The sequence below is a fragment of the Rhinatrema bivittatum genome, chromosome 8, assembly GCF_901001135.1.
Source record: "Rhinatrema bivittatum chromosome 8, aRhiBiv1.1, whole genome shotgun sequence".
In the NCBI taxonomy this organism is placed as follows: Eukaryota; Metazoa; Chordata; class Amphibia; order Gymnophiona; family Rhinatrematidae; genus Rhinatrema; species Rhinatrema bivittatum.
Window position 1 is genome coordinate 238,420,184 of NC_042622.1, and position 26,474 is coordinate 238,446,657.

Below are 26,474 nucleotides of genomic sequence, written 5' to 3' on the forward strand. Positions count from 1 at the left end.
TTAAAAATGCTATAATACATTTTTAAAAAGTCAAAATATGATATACAATAGCTTGAATAGACTGCACCCAGTTAGTGAAATACCAGGACTCAAAGACCCTCCAGACCTGCACATATGCTAAGGATATTGAAGTTGCCTGGCCTACAACAAAGTGATAACTGCTACGGAATATCCCATCAGTCTCAGCAGTCTCCTCCAAAAAGCTGGGCTGCGTAACAAAAGTGAGCCGCCTGATCTGACAATATTGGCCTTGGCGAAGAAAATATGACAGATGTCAAACCTCAGCGGTCCGTCTACGGCAATGCTGACAAAAGCTGCAAACCATAAACAGTATGCCCACTCCGGAGCCACCAGAATCACGTCGCCCAGTCATTTCTCTATCCACTGTATCACCTTGCCCACCAATGGCCATGGAGGGAAGACAAAGAAGAACGCCTTGAGGCCATGGTAACACTAAAGCATTGGATGCCTTCTGCCCCACGTTCTCTCTGATGGCTGTAAAAATGAGATGCTTTGGTGTTCTGTCTGGTCGCCATTAAGTCCACATGAGGAGAACCCCATCTTTTGCGAAAGAGCTATATTGCCATCTCCAACAGTTCCCACTCTCTGGGGTCTAATTTCCTCGAACTTAAACAATCTGCTTGAACATTGTCTACCCTGGTGATATAAGATATCACTATCCTCTCCAAGTGCTGCTCCACCTAGAGAATCAACTACTAAACCACCGCTCAAACTCTGGGTTCATCGCCAGCCATCATTCCATTGTCTGAAAGGTCCATCATCAGAAGGTTGCATAACTGTGACAGAAAGGCAAATAAAGCATACCCCACTGCTTTCATCTCTAACTGATTTATAGACCATGAAACCTCTTTTTTTGACCACTGGCCCTGCGCCGACTGATCCTGACAAACTGCTCCCCAGTCTGAAAGGCTGGCATCAGTAGCGAGTTCATCCAATCCGGAACCTGTAGTTCTGCACCACGCTCCAGATTAGCCCAATGAAGACACCATGAAACACTGCCCCTGCCTTCCCCATCGAGCTGAAGGGGAAGATGAAACTCCTTTGACATCGGATTCCTCTGGGAGAGAAGAGCCCTCTGAAGAGACCGCATATGCGTGAATGCCGAAGGAACCAATTCCAATGTAGAAGCCATAGAGCCTAGGACTTGAAAATAGTCCCACACCCTAGGCATCAAAAGCCTAGGGTGTGGGACTATTCCGTGAGGAATACTCTCTCCTCCTGCATATCGAATCAAGACCCCAGATACTGCAGGCTCTGAGAGGGAATGAGATGGCTCTTTGGAAGATACACCACCCAGCCAAGAGACTGCAACCACCGCAGCACCTTCTGCACATCCTGCTGACAGAGGTCCTCTGGTTTTGCCTGGATGAGTCAGTTATCCAGATACTGATGCACCAGCACCCCCTCCTGTCTTAAGGCTACCATCACTACCTCCATCACCTTGGTGAATGTACACGGAACCGTTGCCAAACCAAATGGAAGGGCCCGAAGCTGAAAATTTTCATCTAGGATCATGAACCTCAGAAATTGCTGATGCTCCTGCCTGATCGCTATATACAGATAAGCCTCTATCAGATCCAGTAAAGCCAAAAATTCCTCCTTGCGCACTTATGTGCTGACAATCTTCAGGGTCTCCATATAGAAACGAGGGACTTTGAGGACTGCATTCACCTTCTTCAAATCCAAAATTGGGTGAAATGTCCCTTCTCTCTTCAACACCATGAAATAAAAGGAATACCTTCCTGTTCACTGCTCCTCTCAAGAAACTGGCACTATAGCCCCCAGACACCATCAGCAGTCCACCGTCCCTTGACACTACCCACTTGGCGTGAGGAGTGCAAGGGACACGATGTAAGCGTCTCATATTGGCTAAGCAAATTCTAATGCATAGCCGTCTTTTATCACACTTAAGACCCACTGGTCTTAGGTGGCAATTTTGGCCCACTCCTTGTAAAAGAGTGCCAAGCATCCTCTGACTGCTGCAACTGAAGAGTGAACCATCCTTGCTTCATTGAGAGGACTTCGTTCCTGCTGTACTTGTACCAGGGTTGTCTCGGGATGGCCTCCAACCATCCCAAAAGGACTGACCCCAGGATTGAGTGACTGTGGTCTACCTCTGAGGTGCCGAAGAACCTTTAGATTGACAAAACATTCTATTGTCCTGAAACCGTGCCCGAACAGGAAAAATTCTTCTGCCCTTCGGCTTATCTTCCGGAAACTTATGCACCTTAGATTCTCCCAGATACTTCATTATCTGCACCAGGTCCTCTCCAAACAAGAGCTTGCCCTTAAACAGACGAGCACCTAGTTGAGACTTGGACCACATATGCACTGACCAGTTTCTTAACCATAGCAATTTTCTGGCAGACACCACACACATCATGATCCTGGCAGACGTCCTGATAAGGTCCATAGAAGGCAGCCACCCCATATGCCACAGCTGCTTCCAGATGCTTAGCTTTCTGTGCTGCCACCCCCGACATAGCTTGCATCTCTTGTAAGAATTGAATCCAACGCAGACATGCCCCCTCTGCATAAGACTGCTGCAAACCGCAGCCCATATGCCCAAGACCAAAACCTCAAAGATCTTCTTGAGGTGAAGCTCTGTTCCTTGTAAACCGATATATGATATGATCTGTATCATGAATGTCGGTATAAAAAAGTATTAAATAAATAAATAAAAGTGTGATCCTGCAACTCTCTTAAAGCAGAAGACCCTGCTACCAGAATGGTGGTGACCGCCAACACCAAAGCATCAACTTTAGGGAGAGCTAAAAACTGTCTCCTCCAGCAATGAATAAAGCTTTGCCATCCCTTAAACCGGATTCTGGAGTGTCCCACTCCTGAAGGACCAACTTCTCCACCGACTTATGAAAGGGAAAAGCCTTTGCTGGACCGCGCAAACAATCCATGATCTGCTCCCTCTAAGACATACTCCTCCTGCAACACCTTGTTCCCAGCTCCTGAAGCACATGCAGAATCAAAGGCCAGAGCTCCTCTCTGCGAAAAAGGTGTACCACCTTGGGATCATCTCCCTTGGCTACTGGAACCTCCTCTAGGTCCCTCATCCAGGCTAGCCGCATCTGGCAATGTGCCCCCATCTGGGAACTCCTCTGCCACCTCATTGGGATCCTTGAAGTCATCAGTATCCTCCTGCTTACTACCAGATGGCGAGGAAAGGCCCAAAACACACCAAACGCCATCTACAGATTTTCTCTTGGGAGGACAGAGCCTCTTAATCGACCAAGGCTCAAGTGCGAACCGAGACCAGGATCTAGTGATCCCCTGCTGCTTTCCTGGCCAAATACACCTTGTGCATAAGAACAACAAATTCAGCTGAGAAAGGCTAGGATTCCTCAGAATCCCAATCCTCCAAATCGGAGCCTCCCTGATTCAGGGGAAAATCTTCCATCTCAGTCTCCTTGGTTCACCCCAGTGCCAGTCACAGCAAGAGACAGTTGAGGTGGTGATCACTTGGCCTCCCCTGCTGATGTTGATGGGCCTGGAGCAGAAATCAACATGGCTGCCATTCCTGCACTAATAAGGCAACTCCCTGTAGCAGGCCTGGATGCTTTTGACAAAATAGGCTTAGAATGTGTGATGGCCCTCCTGACATGCCTTCCCTAACCGATACACACCCGCAGCACAAGCCTTCCCTATTTAGTCTTGTGTAAGGCCCCACAAGCGCAGCATGTGCCGCCATATGCCATCACTACCACCACTCACTACCATGCCTACTTTGGGAAGAGAAGCCGAATATCAGCCCTGCACACCTGAGCTCTATCAGTAATTGGTCGCTGCACAACACTAATCTGAGCAAAATAAGCAAAGTTTCTTTTTTGGTTTTTTTTTTAATCAAACTTTAATGAACCAGCCACGGATAAAAGCATAAAGAATACTTCCCTGCTCCTCTGAGCTTGTTATGCAGAGTTGTCAGCAAGTCTCAACACTGCCTCACGGGGAATGAGGATTCTGGACCATCAGATGTCCACCCCGCGGACCTCCAGACTGAGCTATTAGAAGGGTCACCAACCCTCTGCTCATCCACCTCAAACCAGGGGGATGGCCCCACCAGGACTTCACAACTTCCTGGGAAGATCCAGAAATTTTGTCTTTTAATCTTTTGTTTTCTCTCTCTCCACACTACAGGTTTTACACCATCTACAATCTGCTGGAGACAGAGAAATACTGAGGGACTGCAGAGTTATGTACAATGTCAGTGAAACTAACTCCATCGCTGGTAGGAAGGCAAAACCCAGGAGTCCGGATTGATCTGGGTACATACAGGGAATGGCAAATAATGATCGACTGATTTGTGATTGCCTGGGATGGGGAGAGAAAGGCATGTCAGTCTATCCACCAATGACACTAGCTGCCTAATTATTCATGCTTTATCATCTGAAGCATGTTACCAAGGTATTCTTGCTTAAACAGATTGCAAACAAATAGGGAAATTGTTCCTGGTATTTAGAATTTAAAAAATTAGTTAACTGGGCTTTATTAATAAACACACAATTGCATTAAAAAAACCCAAAAAAACAACAAAAAAAACCCCCACACACCAAGCTCATGTGGAATTAAAAAAAAGAAAATACAAGCCCTCACAAATGGCATTCTTGGGTGTGATTACACCGAGGCTCTAACTATATTTTGCACTCTATATGCCTTTTTTTGTAATAATGCTGAGGAACCAACCATTTGAACTTTCACTGTCCAAGTCTTCTGTAACAGATGCTTTGGAAAAGAGTTCATCCAAGGACTTGATCTCACTCCGTTGAGACAGGGCTCTCCAGCTTCGCCCTCCTGGTTTCATTCTAGGGGAGGAGGTGCTAGTCAAGGAACTTCTTACTGATGGAGAGGGGGATCTGGAAGTGAACCTAGTGAGTGAGTGCACTCTGCGAGAACGCTGGGGACTGCCACGGCTGGGGGGTGAAGGAGTCCTGGAGCTGACTCTGGAAGTGGCCATGGGTAGAGAGCCCAAGCTCAGCAGAGATGAGGTCTTGTGCAAAGTCCTACGTGGAGATCCTCTGCTCGGGGGAGAAGGTGTCCTTGGTAGATCCTTAGTCTGACTGTTTGTTAATAACTTGGAAACAAAACAGAAAAAAAATACAACTTGATTGTGCTTGCTTCTAGTTTTTTTTGTTCTTTTTGCTGTTCCTACTGCTTGGCCCCTGTGCCACTGCAGGCAGATAAACCATTCTGCAATCTGAACGGACATGGGCTGGCACTAGGGACTCCCAAACTCATATCCCATCACCGGCTGTTTGACCTCCCTGTGATTTTTTTTAAGTTATGAGTCAAAATGAGCAGTCGTGTTAACAAAATCCTCATTTTATACTAGACAGAGATCTGCACTGATAAAAAAAAAAATAATAATAATAATTTCATATTCTTTCCAGGTCCGAGCACTGTGGTTAGGAAATGTAATTAGAAGGTGTTAGATCTATCATAAAGGGTCCTATAATCTAAATTTTTCTTCCCATAGACATAAAATGGGAAAAAGACTATGGGGCTTATGAACTAGCACATTTGTATCCCCATTATATTAAAACTAGATAAAACTGTATTGGATTTGAATTCTAATTCCCTGTACGTACCCGGATCAGTCCAGACAGTGGGTTATGTCCCCCTTCCAGCAGATGGAGTCAGAAAAAAACTCGAGAGGCGCCCTCATATAATCAGGTGCACCCTCTGCGTCCCTTCAGTATTCCTCTGACTCCAGCAGATGCGAGTGGTTTAACCTGCGGTTTCCCCTTTTCTCTTCTTATAGTTAGAACATTAGCTTTCTTTTCTTTTGTTGGCTCTTGTTCTATTGATCGGCGGATTCTTTATCTAAGCAGCAGCTGGGATCTTTGCCTTTCAAGGGGAAGTTTCTTTTTGGAGAGGACCTGGAGCAGATCATTAAATTCCTCGGGGAGAACAAAGTGCATAAGTTGCCTGAGGATCGGCCACGGACCTCCAGAACGTTCAGCTCCTCCAGGGGTCGCTTCAGGGGTCAGCGACGTTTTCGCCAGTCCAGACCAGACTCGCAGAGGCAGCCGGCAGCTCGGTCCTAGTCCTGGTCCAATTCCTTTCGAGGTCATAGACCGGCCTGAGATAACTCCTCCCAGGGGAGTTCCTCCAAGTCTTCCCAATGAAGCTATACTGGCCCACTCCTCGTCGCCCAGGAGGGGGGAAGGCTTGGTCTCTTCTAAGAGGAGTGGGTCAAGATTACTTCGGATCACTGGGTCCTGGATATTCTAAAGCACAGCTATGCTTTAGAATTTTCTTGGCCATTAAGAGACAGGTTCCTCTTCTCCCCATGCGGCCCAGTGAAGAAGCACCTCATTGTTCGTCGGACGCTCGACCGGCTCCTAGCTTCCAGTCCCTCCAGCGGAACAAGGGTCTGGCCACTATTCCGTTTACTTCGTGGTCCCCAAAAAGGAGGGCTCCTTCCATCCAATCCTCGATCTCAAGTTGGTCAACAGAGCTCTCAGAGTCCCTCACTTCCGGATGGAAACCTTGAGTTCCGTCATTGCGGCAGTTCACCACGGGGAGTTTCTGGCTTCCTTGGACTTGATTGAGACTTATTTCCACATTCCGATTCTCAAGGAGCATCAGCGTTTTCTGCGCTTCAAGATCCTGGGGCAACACTTCCAGTTTCAGGCGCTGCCCTTCGGCCTCGCAAATGCGCCCCGCACTTTCACCAAGGTCATGGTGGTAGTGGCGGCAGCCCTACGGAGGGAGAGAATTCTTGTTCATCCCTACCTGGGCGACTGGCTCATTCGGGCAAAGACCAGGGACCTATGTCAACAGGCCGTCAACAAGGTTTTACGGCTCCTCCACTCCCTGGGCTGGATTGTCAATTTCACCAAGAGCAGTCTCACTCCCTTGCAATCGCTTGACTTTTTGGGGGCACACTTCGACACCAGCGTGGGCAAGGTGTTCCTTCACCTGGATCAAGCCCGGTCCCTCATCGCTCAGGTACAGAGATTCAGTTGCCTCCCGCTTCCCTCAGCATGGGACTATCTCCAGGTTCTGGGCTCTATGGCTTCAACTATCGATTTGGTTCCTCTGCAGAGAGCTTTACTCTCCAGCTGGAAGCCAGTGTCACAGGAGTTCCATGCCCTCCTTACCCTGTCGGATCATGCCACAGACAGCCTGGGTTGGTGGCTCAGTCTAGATCATTTGTTGAAGGGAGTGGACTTGGAGGTTCCTCAGTGGGTAATCGTTACCACGAATGCCAGCCTCTCGGGCTGGGGGGGCAGTATGCCAAACCCGATCAGCGCAGGGGCAGTGGACGTCTGTTCAGGCGACATGGCCGATAAATCGGCTGGAAACCACAGCAGTCCGCCTCGCGTTGCATTTCCTCCCACTACTTCAGCATCGGGCCATGAGGGTTCTCTCCGACAAAGCGACCATAGTTGCGTACATCAATCATCAAGGAGGGACAAGGAGCCGGCGTGTCTCTCTGGAAGCGGACAAGCTGATGGCATGGGCAGAGCGTCACCTCTCTCGCCTGGTGGCGTCTCACATAGCCAGGGTGGACAATGTGCAAGCAGATTTCTTAAGCAGACAGCACATGGGTCCCGGAGAGTGGGAACTCTCTGAGGACGCAGTGGCTCTTCTCTTCCTTCGGTGGGGAACCCCCCACATGGACCTCATAGCCACCCAAAGGAATGCAAAGGCTCCATGCTTCTTCAGTCGCAGAAGGGAGCACGGCGCAGAAGGAGTGGATGCCCTAGTCCTACCATGGCCGCGTCATCTCCTGCTCTACGTATTTCCGCCTTGGCCCCTGGTGGGAAAGGTAATTCGGAGAATAGAGGCCCACCAGGGACCAGTCATCCTCGTGGCACCCAAATGGCCACGACAGCCATGGTTTGTGGACTTGATCAACCTCAAAGTGGATGCTCCTCTTCGATTGGGACATCTACTGAACCTATTATGTCAGGGTCCAGTATTTTTCGACAGGGCAGATTGTTTCTGTCTTGCAGCCTGGCATTTGAGAAGTGCAGGTTAAGAAGACGAGGCTATCAAGAGGATGTTGTTTCAACCCTCTTCAAGGCCAGGAAGACTTCCATGTCTCTCTCCTATGTCAGGATATGGAAGGTTTTTGAGGTCTGGTGTGATTCCATCCACATCTCTCCACGTTGCGCTTCAAATGCCCAAATACTGCCCTTCCTCCAGTGGGGGCTGGAGAAGGGATTAGCCTATAATTCACTGCGGGTCCAAGTGGCCGCCCTCGGTTCCCTCATCCGTCATCTGGACGGTGCTCCTCTGTCATCTCACCCTGACACTGTTCGTTTTTTGAAGGGAGTCAAACATGTGAAGCCTCTGGTCCACGCTCTATGCCCCTCTTGGAGTCTCAATTTTGTACTCCGCGTTCTGAGCGGTCCTCTTTTCGAACTGCTGAAGAGTGCTACACTCAAGGATTTCATGCTCAAGACTGTCTTCCTGGTCTCCATCACTTCTGCCCGCAGAATCTCGGAGCTCCAGGCTCTCTCCTGCAGGAAGCCCTACCTCCGTTTCACGGATTCCTGGGTATCCTTAAACACAGTCCCATCTTTTCTGCCTAAAGTGGTTTCGGCGTTTCATGTGAATTAATCGGTGGAACTTCCATCCTTTTCGCATGACAACTCCAGGGAGCTTCGCCGCCTTAATGTCAAACACGTCCTTCTTCGCTATCTGGAGGCAACTAACGACTTCCACTTGTTGGATCATTTCTTCGTCCTCTGGAGCGGCCCTAAAAAGGGCAGCAAAGCTTCTAAAACTTCCATTGCTTGCTGGTTGAAGGAAGCAATCTCCTCAGCGTATGTAGGAACAGGTCAGCCACCTCTGGTGGGACTTAAGGCTCATTCTCTCCGAGCTCAAGCCACTACCTGGGCAGAGCGCCAGGCGGTGTCTCCACAGGAAATTTGTCGTGCAGCTACCTGGAAATCGCTACACACCTTTGCGCGGCACTATCGCTTGAATCTTCCGTCACTGGGGTTTGGTTCTTTTGGCGCTCAAGTCATTCGAGCAGGGCTTTCTGGGCCCACCCTACGTAGGGAAGCTTAGGTACATCCCACTGTCTGGACTGATCCGGGTACGTACAGGGAAAAGAAAATTATTCCTTACCTGCTAATTTTCGTTCCTGTAGTACCACGGATCAGTCCAGACGCCCTCCCCCTGAGATTATATGGGGTTTTCTGAGATTGTCTTAACTGTGGTTTGCACCATGATACTACTGTGACTCATATGCCCCTCTGACTTATTTGACTTTCTTCTTGTAATTAGTTATATTTTTGCCATATAATTTAATCGCTCAGTTTTACTCTTGTACGTAACGACACCTAGCTCTCTGTAATTCAATTTAATTTTATGCGTATTGTTCTCTGTTCACTGTAAAGCTTTTTTAGATGCATTTCGTTTATTGTGAACCGATGAGATGTTCCCAACGTTCATCGGTATATAAAAGCTTCTAAATAAATAATATAAAAATAAATAAATGGTTCTTTTTGCAAGTTTCTATTGTTCGCAGTGTTCATATGTTTGTTACCACTGTTCTAATTGTTCAGTTCTAGTTTACTTGATCCATCCAATGCTTATCTGTGCTCTGACATTCTGAATAATGAAGGGACGCAGAGGGTGCACCTGCTTATATGAGGGCGCCTTTTGAGTTTTTCTCTGACTCCATATGCTGGAAGGGGGACATAACCCACTGTCTGGACTGATCCGTGGTACTACAGGAACGAAAATTAGCAGGTAAGGAATAATTTTCTTTTAGCATCTTTAGTTTCTACTACCCCTTGCTAATATCATTCAATTTTCTCAGTTTCCTTTATAGTATATGGCTCTGTTTAATAGGCACCACACACCACCACTCCCCTCAAGAGTCTGTGGGTTCAGTTACAGAGTACATAAACTGCAGTTACAGCAATCCTATAGGCCACTTGGGATTGAAAGATTGTACATAAATTTCACTCTGTCATGGACTTAGGTCTACTTCCTGTCAGTAATCACAGATGGGGAAAAGAGAAGTGTCTGTAGGATAGAGGGAAATTTGGGTCTAAAGAAACCTATAGTTAAAGCATAATGACAGTATGGATTTAGTGTACTAAGAAACTAAAATCTTAGATTAGCTGGTTACCTGTATTTCAGATTTCGATGGTGAAGGCAGCTTCCACCACTTGTGATCTTCATCTGAAAACTCGAGAGAGCTTTCTGTTTGTTTTCTTATTTCTTCTCCCTCTCTCTCCACGATGCGCTGTTCCTGCTTTTTATCTGCTGCTCTCCTCTCCTTCATCTGGATGTCCTTTTTCTCCCCCTGTTTCTGGTTTGTAGCAGACGTCAGCCTTTTGCTGCTCTCTGTCCTTTTCACAAATCTGCTGCCTTGTGCACTCAGGTCACTGCTAGACTTGATTAGCTTCTCGCCTGAGGTCCCTGGATCTGAATCTGTGTCGGAAAGCTGTGGCCCTAGCTTTCTGCTCATGATCTTGCTTTCAATTTCTGCTAGTTTCTTCAAGGCTGCACTTGACCTTGCCATTGAGGTACTGACCTGAGTTACAGGTCGTTTCTCTTGGGCAGTCGTGCTGCCCGCTGTGGATGCTAATTTTTCAGCCACATTTTGCTTCTTCTTTAAGAACCTGCTCTGACCAGTAGAGACTTGCTCTCCATTTTCCTTATCCTTGACTCTATGTTTAAAGTCTTTATTTCCTTTGATATCTTCAGTTCCTGTACTGTCTATAGAAAGATCACTCAAGTCACTCAGCCCAGGAATAGGCATTTTATTCAGCTTTAGTGCACTGGTTTTCTTATTGAGTGCATCCATGTACTCCTGTGAATTGATACAAAAAAAAAAGTTTTAAAATAAAATTTTATTTTCTATATGAAATATTTTAAAGGCACAAAAAATAATTTATAATATTGAGGGAGGTTATATGGAAATTAAGACCCTGGAGAAATTCAAATCAATTTATAAAAATTGAAACAAAGTTTTATCTAAAATAGGTGTACATAATTGCTGGAACTTAAAAACAAAACAGGTTGGAAAGGGCATTGTTCTGGGTTTAGACCATGCACACTGGCATTCTTCCAGGGGCTCTAACCTGGAGGCTAATTTAACTGGGGTCTACACTGGGAGTTACCTGAGGAACATGTCACCTGTATGCACTCAGGACTGCCTTGGGGGCTTCCCCAATGTAAACACACAATTATTGGGATTATATCTGGGGGCTTGAACCCAGGAGCTTATTCCCCATACAAATAGCTACACACTAACTTTGACTTAGTACATCTCGGATCCAGGTACTTAGGAAAGGAAAATTAGTTCTTACCTGCTAATTTTCGTTCCTGTAGTACCACGGATCAGTCCAGACCATGGGATGAGCCTCCTGCCCAGCAGATGGAGACAGATTAAAACTGTAAGGGTATCCTATAACAGGACAGAGCCTACCCTGCAGCCCTTCAGTATAACCATTGACAAAGCAGAATAAAGATAATCAGTAACAGATCAAGCAAGTAACATAGGAATCTAAACAGGTAATGAGATAATTCTCAGAACGGAAGCAATTGCAAACATTGAATGGACTCTGTATAAGATTGCTCTTGTATATCCCTCATGATAGACGCTTCCAGTGCCTTTAAGGATAATTGCAGAGAAATTCCAGTGCCACAGACGGATCCAGAGTACCTGTAGGGACAAAAAGAAACAAAACTTCGAGCGACCGAGGACAGACGGGAGGGCGTCTGGACTGATCCTTGCTACTACAGGAACGAAAATTATCAATAAGAATTAATTTTCCTTTACCTGTACGTACCCGGATCAGTCCAGACCATGGGATGTACCAAAGCTTCCCTAGACAGGGTGGGACCGAGATAGTCCCGCTCGAAGCACCTGCCTGCCAAAGGAACCAAACACTGGAGCCTGTACATCAAGGCAGTAGTGCCGAGTAAAAGTATGCAGGGACTTCCATGTAGCAGCCCTGCAAATTTCCTGCAGAGAGACCGAACGACTCTCCACCCAGGAGGTAGCCTGAGAACACAAGGAATGAACCTTTAAGCCCTCTGGAACCGCGTGGCCTTGAGAAATATAGGCAGACGAGATCGCCTCCTTCAACCAGCCTCCTTGGAAGCTTGCTTTCCCCTGTTTGGGCCACTCCAAAGAACAAAAAGATGATCCGAGACTCGGAAATCATTGGTGACCTGAAGATACTGCATCAAGTCTCGTTTTACATCAAGGCAGTGAAGGTCACCCCCTAATCGAACTGGCGATATCCTCAGAGGAAAAAGCAGGGAGCTCCACCGTCTGATTGATATGAAAGGAAGAAACAACTTTCGGGAGGAAACACGGTACAGTCTTGAGGGAGACTCCCGAATCAGAAAAACACAGGAAGGGCTCCCTACAGGACAGCACTTGGATCTCAGACACCCTTCTGGCAGAGCAGATAGAGACTAGAAAAACCGTCTTAAGCGTGAGATCCTTAAGGGTAGACCGTTGGAGGGGTTCAAAGGGAGCCTGACAGAGGGCCTGAAGAACCAAATTAAGACTCCACGAAGGACAAGTGGAACGGAGAGGTGGATTCAAATGCTTGGCGCCCTTGAGGAAACGGACAACATCTGGATGTGACACAACCGCGTAACCATCAATATTGCCCAAGAGGGAGCCGAGAGCGGAAACCTGCACCTGAAGCGAACCAAAGGATAGATCCTTGGAGAGGCCTCTCTGAAGAAAGGAAAGAATCAGGGAAACCGGAGCCGCATGCACCGACACACCCGACTCCGCACGACAGTTTCAAAAACCTTCCATACCTGGACATAGGCGAGTGAAACAGAGGTCTTACAAGCACACAGGAGAGTGGAGATAACTTCCTCCTTATATCCCCTTCTGCCTTTGTCTCCGCCATTCAAAAGCCAGGCCGCTAGACAAAAGCGATCCGCCTGGTCGAAAAATACGGGACCTTGATGGAGCAGACATGGAAGATGGCCGAGGTGAAGAGGGCCGTCCTTTGCCTGGTTGACCAGATCCGCGAACCACGGTCTGCGGGGCCACTCGGGAGCTACGAGAATGACTGGACCCGTGTGGAGTTCTATTCTTTGGAGAACGTTTCCCACTAGGGGCCAAGGCGGGAACACGTACAGAACGATATCGCGGGGCCAAGGAAAGACTAATGCATCGACCCCTTCCGAGCAGTGCTCCCTCCAGCGGCTGAAGAACCTGGAAGCTTTGGCATTGCTCAGGGTCGCCATCAGGTCCAGGTGAGGAGAGCACCACCTGCGGATGATCAGCTCCATCGGACAACCCCCACTCGCCCATATCGAGGTGCTGGCGACTCAAGAAATCGGCCTGGACATTCTCCTTGCCCACTATATGAGAAGCTGCTAGGCGTTCCAGGTGGCGCTCTGCCTAGGCGAAGAGCTTGCTGGCTTCCAGGGCTACCAGACGACTCCTGGTGCCCTCCTGCCGATTGATGTAGGCCACCGTGGTGGAGTTGTCCGAGAGCACGCTCACTGCCTTGCGGCGGATCAACGGGAGGAAGACTTGGAGAGCCAGATGGACTGCTCAGGCCTCCAGGCGATTGATATGCCAGCGAGGCTGGACTGGGGACCAATAGCCTTGGGTAGCTTGAGACTGACAGACCGCTCCCCACCCGGAGAGGCTGGCATCCATCGAGACAATGACTCACTGTGGCATCAGTAGGAAGATTCCTTTCAGAAGGTGTGTTAACGATAGCCACCACTGTATGTTGACGATGGTAGAGTCGGAGAGCGGGAGAGCCGACCGAAACTGCTCTGACACCGGCTTCCAGCAGGATAGCAACGCTTTCTGCAATGGACGCATATGCGCAAATGCTCGCGTCGAATTGGGATGTGGAAGTAAGCCTCCATCAGGTCGAGAGAGGCCAGAAACTCCCTGGGGTGAATGGCCGCAATTACCGCTCTCAGGGTTTCCATCCGAAAATGGGGGTACCCTGAGGGCTCGGTTGACTCTCTTGAGGTCCAAGATAGGATGGAAGGACTCGTCCTTTTTCGGCACCACGAAGTAGATGGAACACTGGCTGGCGTCTTATTCTTCTGCCGGGACTGGAACTATAGCCCCCAGCCCCTGAAGCTAGGCAAGAGTCTGGCACCCGGCAGGCCGCTTCTGGAGACCGCAAGGAGAAACAATGTGCAGATCCGGAAGGTCTCGAGCAAACTCTAAAGCGTAACCTTTGCTTATAATCTCGAGACCCACTGGTCCGATGTGATTTTGGCCCATTCCTTGAAGAGAGGATAGACGACCACCTAAGTCTGGAATGGAGGAATGGGCCGGCCGAATCTCATTGAGGAGCAGGCTTGGCTGCGGGACGCTGGGAGTCCCCATCTCGGAAGGCCCGACGGCCCTGAAAGGACTGAGGCCAGGACTGAGATCTGGAGGTGAAACCTCTAGAAGAAGCACCTCGCGCCCGAGCAGAATACCTCCGCTGACCCCAGAAGCGGGAACGAGTAGGGAAAAAGGCTCTTGACTGCTTAGGGCAGTCCTCAGGCAACTTATGAACCTTGTTCTCACACAAGGAGTTAATAAGTTGCTCGAGGTCTTCGCCGAAAAGCAACTTGCCCTTAAAGGGAAGTGTGCCCAACCGTGCCTTGGAAGACGAGTCCGCCGACCAATTGCGCAGCCAGAGAAGGTGTCCGGCCGACATCGCAGAAACCATTGCCTTCGCCTGGATGCGGAGTAGGTCGTAAAGAGCATATGCTCCATATGCTATCGTGCCCTCCAACCGTTCAGCCTGCTCTGCCTCTGCAGACAGAGGAGGTACTGGGTGCTGAGCAATTGTTGAACCCACCTAAGGCTTGCCCGCTGCATGAGACTGCTGCAGATCGTCGCTCGAACTCCCAAGCCCAGAAACTGGAAGATCCGCTTGAGATAGAATTCGAGCTTGCGGTCCTGAACATCCTTCAAGACCGCGGCCCCCACCACTGGGATAGTGGTGTGCTTAGTGACTGCCGACACAGAAGAATCCACCATGTGAATTTTCAACATTTCCAGGCAATCCTTAGGGAGAGGATAGAGCTTGTCCATAGCTCTCCCCACTCGGAGCCCTGCCTCTGGAGCCTCCCATTCCCGGAGGAGCAGTAATTTAAGCATGGGATGGAATGGAAAGGAGTGAGCAGGAGCCCTGAAGCCCACCAGGACCGGGTCCATGTTGGCTGGCATCGCAGCTGAGGGGGTCCGCTGGAGGACTCTTAATACCCAGTTCCTGAAGAATAAAAGGAATGAGAAGCTCCAGTTCCTCCTTCTGAAAAAGGCGAAGCACCCAGGGGTCATCCCCCTCAAGAGGGGGAGGCGTCCCAGCCAGGTCAGCATCTGGATCCTGGTCTGGAGCCGCAGGCTGGGCCAGAGGATCCGGAGGGGTATGGACACTCGGTACCACCCACACCCTGAAGGCCCCCTGCGCATCCAGCACCACGGGAGTGGACGGAGAAGGCAACCGTGGAATTTTGGCAGGAGGGGGACCTGGAGGGGTGATCCTCCTCCTCTTGCAAACTGGCCAGATAAGAGTTGTGCATTAACAGCACAAATTCTGAGGTAAAACGTGGCCTGGAATTGCCGGGGGATGGGGGGTGGGGAGGGGAGGAGGGTCAGGAATCTCATCCTGGGAAACCACAGGGCTCAAAACAGGAGGAGGAACAAAAACAAAAAATCAGACTCCTCTCCCTCAGGCAGCTCTGTCCGCCGTTCCTGCACTTTGCCGACCCGGGAACGGCCTGGCCATGCGGTGGGGCGGGGGGAAAATCGACCCCTGGCTGTTGGTTTGGTCGCTGCCGGGAAGGGACCTTCCTCACCCGGCAGACACCTTGAGCACAGCCCCTCGCGGGAGAAACGCGACGAGGGCTCTCCACAGGCAAGGCAGTAAAGTGAACGTGGCATGATCAAACAGAGAGCCACGAGCAGGAACAGAAGCAGCTGAGCTGAGGTGCCGGGGGAGGAGCGGAGGCAGTGGCGTGAACCCTGCACGCTCCTCAGCTAAAAATAACTTGCTGCCGAGTAAGGCAAGACAGGAAAATTAGTTCTTACCTGTTAATTTTCGTTCCTGTAGTACCACGGATCAGTCCAGACCATGGGTTGAGCATCCTGTCCAGCAGATGGAGACAGACCAAAACTGAAAGGGTATCCTATATAAGGACAGAGCCTACCCTGTAGCCCTTCAGTATAACCATTGTCAAAGCAGAAAAACATGAAGATAAACACCATGGAACAAGCAAGTAACAGAAGAACACGAGCAATTAACAAGAGAACTCATGAAACTTTGAACAAGTACAAACAGTGAATGAACTCTGTGTATGGACACTCTTGCATGAATGCCCACAACCATCAAATAGATGCTTCCGGTCCCTCTTATTAATGAACACATAGAAAAGAAAAGAATCATGTGGAATACAGCATTTGAGGAATGGTTTAAGAAGCTTCGAGCGGAAAAAAAAGACAGTAAAGGGAAGGGCGTCTGGACTAATCCGTGGTACTACAGGAACGAAAATTAACAGGTAAGAACTAATTTTCCTTTCCCTGTACGTACCCGGATCAGTCCAGACCATGGGATGTACCAAAGCTTCCCTAAACATGGTGGGAACTTGATAGCCCGCTCGAAGTACCTGCCGACCAAAGGAACCAAAAACTGGCGCCTGAACATCAAGGCGGTAATGTCGAGCAAAAGTATGCAGAGACTTCCAAGTAGCTGCCTTGCATATCTCCTGCAGAGAGACCGACTAGCTCTCTGCCCAAGAAGCAGCCTGAGAACGCAAGGAATGAGCCTTAAGGCCCTCCGGGACCAGACGTCCCTGACAGATGTAAGCCGACGAGATCACCTCCTTCAACCAGCGAGATATCATAGTCTTAGAGGCCTGCTTGCCCCGGTTGGGGCCACTCCATAAGACAAAAAGATGATCCGACACTCGGAAATCATTAGTTACCTGAAGATAACGCATGAGCACGCGTTTCACATCCAGACGGCGTAGATCATCCCCGCCAGAGTTTGCTATGTCTGCAGGAGAGAACGCGGGGAGCTCCACCGACTGATTGACATGAAAGGCAGACACAACCTTCGGCAAGAACGATGGGACCATCTTAAGAGAGACCCAGGAGTCCGAGAAACATAAGAAGGGCTCACGGCAAGACAACGCTTGGATCTCAGACATCCGTCTGGCGGAGCAAATAGAGACCAAAAACACCGTCTTAAGTGTCAGATCTTTGAGGGTAGAACGGCGAAGGGGCTCAAAGGGAGCCTGACAGAGAGCCCAGAGGACCAGATTCAGACTCCACGAGGGACAAGTGGGATGCAACGGTGGCTTCAAATGTTTGACCCCCTTGAGAAAACGGACAATATCCGGATGAGACGCAACCGCGTAGCCTTCAAGGCTTCCCAAGAGAGAGCAGAGGGCAGACACGTGTTCATGGAGCGAGCCGAAGGAGAGGCCCTTAGAGAGGCCATGCTGGAGGAACGAGAGGACTAACGAGACTGGAGCCGAACATACCGTAACACCCCGCTTCCTCGCAGACAAGCTCGAAGTACTTCCAAACCCGGACATAGGCGAGGGAAGTAGAAGTTTTGCGAGCCCGCAAAATAGTGGAGATGACGTCCTCAGCATATCCCCTCCGCCATTCAAAAGTCATGCTGCAAGACAAAAGCGATCCGCCTGGTCGAAAAATACGGGACCTTGTCAGAGGAGGTATTGAAGATGGCCGAGACGAAGAGAACCATCCGACGCCACGGTCTGCAAGAAGAACAACAAGAAGATATCTGCAAATTCATTGCCATTGCGTCAAAGGCCTGCTTAAAGATAGCCTCAATTCTCCTATCCGGTGCATCCTTCAAGGCCACTCCCCCTTCTACAAGAATAGTCGTCCGCTTGGTAACAGCACACAAGTGCATCCACCTTTGGAAAATGTAATTGCTCTCTCACAACTGGATCCAAGGGGTACAGCCCTTCCACGTCCTGGCCAAGACCAGTATGCTTTCCCATACTTCTCAATCTATCACACCAGTAACCAATTCGCCTTCTCACAGGTCAGTCTCATATCACAGACTCACTGATGTTCTCAGGTACTGATAGTGTCACAACAGCCTTCCACACATAAATCTTACCATTCAAAATGGCATGATTTACCACATGGCACATACAAAAGGGTATTACCCCCTTTTTTCTATACCACTCTTTCTCTCTTACTCCCTCGGATTCTGCTCCACAGACATTCTCCACATGGGTACACATCGGTTCCAATTTGGCGTACCACTTGGGAATGGTGATACCCGATTAATGGTTCAACCCCTTCTGAGTCAGCTTACATGGGTCATCCACTGATTAAGCCGCCTCTATTTTTACTGGCTACGGAATGGGGCCTATATATTAGTGCTTACAAGACTCATGCGTTCCCTGTTCGAGCCTTGCCATTCCTCTCACTTAACAGTCTGCAATGGGAAATTCTTTCCCTCGTAGTCATCACTTCTGCCAACAGGGTCAGTGAGTTCCACACCTTGTTACATACTCACTCGACCATGCGTTCCTCCGTGACCGAGTGGTCCTACGTACTCAACCTCATATCCTTAAGGTAGACGCAGCATCTCACCTTACTCAGAATATACTCTGCCCACTTTTTCCCAACACCTCTCTCTCACCTGGGCGAGAGGGTTTTCCACTCCTTGGACTGTAAAAGTGCACTTGCATTCTATCTAGAAAGCACTACACTCCATAGGAATTACACCTAACTCTTTCCTTCTTTGGGAAAAGCCAAGCTGCGAGTTCCAGTGGGTAAACAGACCTATTCCTCCTAATTGGCAGTCTGTATCTCCTTTTCCTACCAACAAGCAGGCATTCTGCTACAACACCGTGTGTAAGCACACTCTGTTAGGGCCGTGCCAACCTCAATAGCTCACCTTCGATCGGTGCCGCTTGTAGATATTTGTAAGGCTGCGACCTGGACTTCTCTCCATACTTTCGCAGCCCATTATTGCTTAGGTAAGGCTGGCCGGCAAGCTTCCGGGTTTGGCCAGTCTGTTTTACTCAACTTCTTTTCAGTTTAACTACCCAACATCCTTCCACCAACCCGTTAAGGGTTTCAGGATGCCCTCCTTACCAAATTCCACCCCCGTCGTTGCGCCTTTTGCACTTCTTTGGGTGCATTTGGTGCACTGCTCGGGCATCCTCAGCTCGGTACTCACCCATATGTGAGGACTACCATCCTGCTTGTCCTGTGAGAAAGCAAATGTTGCTTACCTGTAAGAGGTGTTCTCACAGGACAGCAGGATGGTAGTCCTCACGAAACCCATCTGCCACCCCGCGGAGTTGGGTCTACATACGTTTTATTATTTTATTTTTCGCTTGCGTGATTTGCTAGACACGAGACTGAGGGGAGACACCTGTGGTCACAGGGATAATTGCAGGCTGAGCATGCTCAGTGCACTCAGTGAGCCAGTGTCAGTCAAAGCTTTATAGAAACTTTGACAGAAAAGTTTTCCGTGACAGGGCTCCGTCCACTGACGTCACCCATATGTGAGGACTAACATCCTGCTGTCCTGTGAGAACACCTGTTACAGGTAAGCAACTCTATCAACATTACGCCCCATTCAACTTTTACAAAATTCCGTAGCCAGATTAATTGCTGGAACAAAGAAATTCGATCATATCACACCTATTCTTATTAACTTACACTGGCTCCCTATTAGAGCCAGAATCAAATATAAGATACTAACAATAATACATAAACTTGTAAATTCAGATACACCATGGGTTGGTTCTAAACTACATATTTATATTCCAACACGCTCCCTAAGGTCCCAAAATAAAGGTCTGCTTGAAATCCCGTCTATTAGAATAGCTCATATAGGCAAAGTAAGGGAGAAAGCTTTTTCTATTGCTGGACCGGCACTTTGGAATACTTTGCCTGACTGCCTGAGATCGATTACGGACTAAAATTGTTCAGAAAAGGGCTCAGAACTGTTCAGAAAAGGGCTCAAAAATTGGCTGTTTAAAGAAGAATATGGTTAAACTCTCAAGGTATAACTATTAGGGATGTGAATCGTTTTTGAACGATTAAAATTATCGTCAGATAATTTTAAAATCGTCCTAAATCATCAGAGTGCACGATACAATACAAATGCCCCCGATTTATAGTCATAAATCGTCCTAAATCGTTAAATAGGGCACGGGAATTATTTGGGGGAGGGCGGGAAAACCGGCACACCAAAACAACCCCTAAACCCACCCCGACCCTTTAAAACCAATTCCTTACCCTCCCCCACCCTCCCGAACCCCCCCAAAATGTTAAATTACCTGGTGGTCCAATGGGGGGTCCCCGGCGCAATCTCCCGCTCTCGGGCCATCGGCGCCATTTTGGCTGCCTCTAATTAAAATGGCGCCGATGGCCCGATAAAAAAAAAAAACCCACCCAACCCTTTAAATCGACCCCCCACCCTCCCGACCCCCCCCAAAACCTTTTAACATTACCTGGTGGTCCAGGGGGGCGATTTCCCGTTCCCAGGCATCAGCTGCGCTAAAAAAAAAAAATGGCGCCGATTCCCCTTTGCCCTTACCATGTGACAGGGTATCCGTGCCATTGGCCGGCCCCTGTCACATGGCAGGAGCACTGGATGGCCGGCGCCATCTTTAAAGTAGCACTGGATGGCCGGCGCCATCTTTAAAGTAGCACTGGATGGCCGGCGCCATCTTTAAAAGATGGCGCCGACCATCCAGTGCTCCTGCCATGTGACAGGGGCCCCCGTGGACCACCAGGTAATGTTAAAAAGTTTTGGGGGGGGGGGGGGGGGGGGGGAGGCTAAGGGGGGGTCGATTTAAAGGGTCGGGTGGGGTTTTTTTTAGCGGCGCGGGCCTCCCTAAAAAAAAAAAAATTTGCGATGTGAATTGGAATCGGAAACGATTCCAATTCACATATCTTAACGATCAGATTTCCCCCCCCCCCACCCCCCAGCCGAAGCTGATCGTTAAGACGATCTGGCACACGATTCACATCTCTAATAACTATATATCCCAGGGTATAAATTTAGTCTTTTCTGTTTTTATGTTAGTTTACATTTTATTATGATTTTATTTACCTTTTTTTTTTTATAGTTCTTTGATTTCTAATGTGTTTATGATATGATCATATTATGATAGCTGTTTAGTTTTATGTTATTTTATTATGCATGTTTAGCTATAAACCACTTTGATCTCCTTTTTTTTGGAACAGCTTTATACAAAAGTTTTTAAAATAAATAAAGAGAAGGCGGTGTTGAGTAGGGATTCCTCTCCCCCTCATAGGCTCCATGCTCGGTGTGCAATCTGATGGGCATTCCCGCCTCTGGTGGAGTTAAGGGGACGGGAGCAGCCTGGTGGGTTGAGCAGCCTTGCAGCTAGACCCCACTCTAAGGCTCATCTGGTTCGCCGCGTGTTAGACAACGGCGGCATTTTCACACATGTTTTGTGCGCCAAAGACTGCCCTCTTCAGTTCGGTTGGGTTGTGCTTATGCGCCCGACTGTGTGGCCCATTGTGCGTTTGGTTGTGCGCCTAGTTGGGTGCCTAGGAGCACCTACCAGGGCACCCATTTGTGCGTGCTTTTTTGCGCACATTATCTGAGCATCCTGGGGAGTTCAGTTTGGGCACTTATATAGGTACAGTATTGAGAAGAAAATTATTATTTACCTGCTAATTTTCGTTCCTGTAGTACCATGGATCAGTCCAGACAGTGGGTTATGTCCCCAATCCAGCAGATGGAGTCAGCACAAGCTTTGAGGGGGGCGTATCCATATATACTACTACCCCCTCTGCAGGAGTTCAGTATCGAGTATATCAAAGCCCGAGTAGAAACCCCCCGAAGGATCAAGTTTGTGGAAACAGATAATGAAAACAATTGTAACCGCAACAAGTAACTGCAAACATCCTACCAACTTGTAGGGAGCTGTGAAAAACAGCGAAAAGAAACAACTGTGAAGACACAGAACACTGCGAGCAAGAAGCAGCGCAGAGCTGAGCAGGATCAAGAACCCAAACGCGGTGGGCGTCTGGACTGATCCATGGTACTACAGGAACGAAAATTAGCAGGTAAATAATAATTTTCTTTTCCCTGTACGTACCTGGATCAGTCCAGACAGTGGGATGTACCCAAGCTTCCCTAAATCGGGTGGGGTCCTGCGAGGCCTGCTCGGAGAACCTGCTTGCCAAAGTGTCCAGAGACCGAAGAGGCGAGGTGCAGACGATAGTGCCTCGAGAACGTGTGTAACAATTTCCAGGTGGCTGCCCTACAAATTTCCTGCGAGGATACCGAGCGAACCTCCGCCCAGGAAGCCGCCTGAGAACGTGTAGAATGCGGTACGATTCCGGGTGGGGGAGTCCGACCCGCCCCAATGTAAGAAGCAGCAATGCCGGCCTTCAGCCATCTGGCAATGGTAGTCTTCGAGGCCTGAGACCCCTTCTTAGGACCGGCCCAGAGTACAAAGAGATGGTCAGAGGTTCGGAACTCATTTGTAGCCTCCAGATAGAGGCGCAGAGTGCGCTTGACATTCAAGAGACGGAGAGACTTCGGCTCTGAGGAAGAGAAGGACAGCAACTCCACCGTCTGGTTCACATGGAATGCAGAAACCACCTTCGGAAGGAAGGAGGGAACGGTGCGAAGCGAAACTCCAGAGTCGGAGAAACGGAGATAGGGCTCTCTACACAACAGAGCCTGCATCTCTGAGATGCGTCGAGCGGAACAGATGGCCACAAGAAATACAGTCTTGAGAGTGAGATCCTTTATCGTTGCGCTGCGCAGTGGCTCGAACGGTGGTCCCGACAGGGAGCAAAGCACAAGGTTAAGACTCCAGGAGGGACAAGGGTCCCGTAACGGAGGACGCATATGCTTGACACCCTTGAGAAAACGAGCAATGTCAGGATGCTGTAGAAGAGAGCCCCCATCGCTCAACAGCGAACCAAGGGCGGCCACCTGAACCCGTAGTGAATTATAGGTGAGCCCTTTTTCCACCCCCGCCTGTAGAAACTGAAGGATCTGAGGTACAGAAGCCTTAGCGGGTCTCGTGGCCTGGGTGGTACACCATAGCTCGAACACCTTCCAGACTCGAACATAGGCCGATGTCTTTCGTGCCCGCAATAGCGTGGATACTACCCGCCTCCAGGTAGCCCCGACGCCGGAGGCGGCGCCTCTCAAAAGCCAGGCTGCAAGACAGAAGAATTCTGCCTGCTCGAAAAATACCGGGCCCTGATGTAGGAGCTGGGGGAGGTGCCCCAGCCTGATTGACCTGTCGATCACCAGCTGTAGCAGGTCCGCAAACCAGGGTCGCCTGGGCCATTCTGGGGTGACGAAAACCACAGTCCCCTGATGGCTTTCTATTCTGCGGAGCATCCTGCCCACCAGGGGCCATGGTGGAAAAGAAAGATATGGCGGCCACGGGAGGACCAGGGCATCCACTCCCTCCGCGCTCTCTCCGGCGACTGAAGAAGCGTGGAGCCTTGGCGTTGAGAGCGGACGCCATCAGATCCAAGTGGGGGGGGCCCCCCACCGATGGACGAGAAGTTGCATTGCTTTGTCGGAGAGAGACCACTCTCCGGGTCCAGCAGTTGACGACTGAGGAAGTCCGCCTGGACGTTGTCCACACCGGCGACGTGCGAGGCCGCTAGCCGGACGAGATGATGCTCCGCCCATTGCATCAGCAGCGCCGCCTCGAGCGCGACCTGCGGGCTGCGCGTGCCTCCTTGTCGGTTGATGTAGACCACGGTGGTAGCGTTGTCCGATAGGATTCTGACTTCTCGGTTCCGAAGAAGCGGGAGGAAATGTCGCAGAGCTAGCCGGACCGCTCTGGTTTCCAGACGGTTGATTGACCACTTCGCCTCCACCGTGGACCACGTCCCCTGCGTGGCGCTTCGATCGCAGACTGCACCCCAGCCTGCTAGACTGGCATAGGTGGTCACCACCACCCAATTTGGCAGATCGAGGGACATGCCATGGGCCAGGTTCGGCGGATCCAACCACCAGCCCAGACTGTCCCTGGCATTCTGTGGGAGCGGGAGAATCATCTGATAGTCCTGCAATACTGGTTTCCAACGGGAGAAGAGCGCCCACTGTAAGGTCCTGAGGTGCGCGAAAGCCCAAGGTACAAGGTCGATGGTGGACCCCATCACTCCCAGGAGTTGCAGGTAGTCCCAGGAGGTGGGCTCTGGTAACGCAGAGAACCGTCGTGTGTGATCCCGCAAGGATTGAGCTTTGTCCTGGCGCAGAAAAACTTTGCCCAGTAGGGTGTCGAAAGTTGCCCCCAAAAAAAACCCAAGCGTTGCGAGGGCATGAGGGAGCTCTTGGAGAAGTTCACTACCCATCCCAGGGAATGTAGAAACCGTACTACTCGAGTCACCGCTGAGCGTCCATGATCGAATGACTTCACCCGGAGGAGCCAATCGTCCAGATAAGGATGAACCAGGATGCCCTCCTTCCGGAGAGCTGCCGCCACAACTACCATGATCTTGGTGAAGGTGTGCAGCGCCGGCGCCAATCCAAACGCGAGAGCCGTGAACTGAAAATGCTGGTCCAGAATTTTGAAACGAAGAAAACTGTGGTGGTCCGGGCGGATGGGAATGTGCAGGTAGGCCTCCGTTAAGTCCAGGGAGGCGAGGAACTCCCCCCGATGCACCGCCGCAATCACTGACCGGAGCGTTTCCATGCGGAACCGAACGACTCGAAGGGATTTGTTGACTTCCTTGAGGACTAGGATAGGCCGGAAGGAACCGTCCTTCTTTGGTACGACGAAATAGATGGAATAGTGGCCCGAGCCCACCTCTCCGAAGGGCACGGGCGCAGTAGCGCCTATCTCCCGGAGTCTGTCCAGAGTCAGCTGCACCGCTCCTCTCTTGAGGTCCGAGCCACAGGGGGAAAAGATGAACCTTCCCTGCGGGGGGCGGACAAATTCCAATGCGTAGCCGTGTTTTATGGTATCCAGGACCCACTGGTCCGAGGTGATCCGTGCCCACTCCGCTTAGAAATACGTTAGTCGGTCCCCAATCCTGGGGACAGGGGAGTGGGCGAGACTGGCATCATTGTGAAGACTTGGTATAGAGGTTCCCGGTTCCGGGAGTAGTGCGTGCGGGCCGCGGAAGGCGCGCAACCAGGGCTGAGACCTGGGGGCGGATGGCCGGGAGCCCGTCTGTCTGTAGCCCCTGTAGCGCCGTTGCGCTCTGGCTCTGGTCCGAGAAGAAGAAAACGCTCTGGATGGTCGAAACCTATCCTCCGGCAGCCGATGAACAGCGTTCTCCCCCCAGGGACTTGATGATCTGGTCCAAATCCTCCCCGAAGAGGAACTTGCCCCTGAAGGGAAGAGAGCCCAGACTGGACTTAGAGGACGTATCAGACGCCCAATTGCGTAGCCACAGTAGTCGTCGTGCTGCCACTACCGAAACCATGGATCTTGTGAGGACCCGAAAAAGGTCGTACGAGGCGTCCGCCCCATACGCCACTGCGGCTTCTAGCCGATCTGCCTGGGCAGCCTCATCGGACGGCAGGTTCTGAGACGTGAGGAGTTGTTGCACCCAAAGGAGACTAGCCCGCTGGGCAAGCGAACTGCACATCACCGCCCGCATACCCAGAGCGGAGACCTCGAAAACCCGCTTAAGGAAAACTTCCAACTTACGATCCTGTGTGTCCCGCAACGCCGCACCTCCCGTCACTGGGATAGTCGTCCTCTTCGTGACCGCCGACACTGCGGAGTCCACCTTTGGGACCTTGATGAGGTCCAGAAAATCTTCGGGGAGCGGGTACAGCTTTTCCATAGCCCGGCTGTTCTTCAGGGAGGCCTCCGGGGTGTCCCATTCCCTGGTGAGAAGTTGTAAAAACGAGTCATGAATGGGAAAAGCCCGAGCCCTCGGCCGGAGTGCCGCCAGGACAGGATCTCCCTTCCTTGAAGAAGTGATGACAGCGGGAGCTACTGGGGCAGGCGGGTCTGGTGGCGGATCCAAATCTAATTCTTGGATGATCTGCGGGATGAGGTCGTCCAGCTCTTCCCTCTGGAAGAGGCGTAGGGTACGCGGATCATCCCCTCCTGTGTGCCGTCCCCTTGTCCCCATCCGGGAGGTCAAGTCCATGTCCCGCTGGGTCTGGCACCGCCCCCACTGCCGCGGGCGTGGATCGGACCCGGGTAGGAAGGCGGGAGGCCCCCACTCCCGGAGGGTCGGGGGGGGGCCGGCGTCGAGGGCGACATCCGAGGGATCTTAGGAGGGGGGGGGGGGGTCCCACAGGTGCTTCCAGCCCCTGCAGATAAGCGGTATGCATGGAGCAGGATAAACTCCGGAGAGAACCCCGCCTGCTCGGGTGCGCTTCGGGGCGGCGTGGTTCCTGCTCCCTGGCTCTGGGTGCTTGGTTCCTGCACCAAAATCGGGGGAACACCCCCGCTGGTAGAGTCCTCCAGGGATCCGTTCCCCCTCGTGGCCTGCGCCTCAGGGCGCTCAGAATGTAAAATGGCCGCCGTTCCCGCCAAAAATGGCGGAG

At 50.5% G+C, this 26,474-nt stretch overlaps 1 protein-coding gene across 4 annotated transcripts in view; it reads right to left on the minus strand.

The window, feature by feature from the left end:
* Window positions 1-26,474, minus strand: part of C8H19orf44 (chromosome 8 C19orf44 homolog) — a 151,149-nt gene that overhangs the window by 97,068 nt on the left and 27,607 nt on the right. For all 4 annotated transcript variants that reach the window (XM_029614218.1, XM_029614216.1, XM_029614217.1 and 1 more), the window contains exons 4-5: window positions 10,130-10,816; window positions 4,717-5,104 (exon numbers count right to left, since the gene is read on the minus strand). In XM_029614218.1, coding sequence (XP_029470078.1) covers window positions 4,717-5,104; window positions 10,130-10,816 — 1,075 coding nt within the window. The remainder of the gene's footprint in view (window positions 1-4,716; window positions 5,105-10,129; window positions 10,817-26,474) is intronic.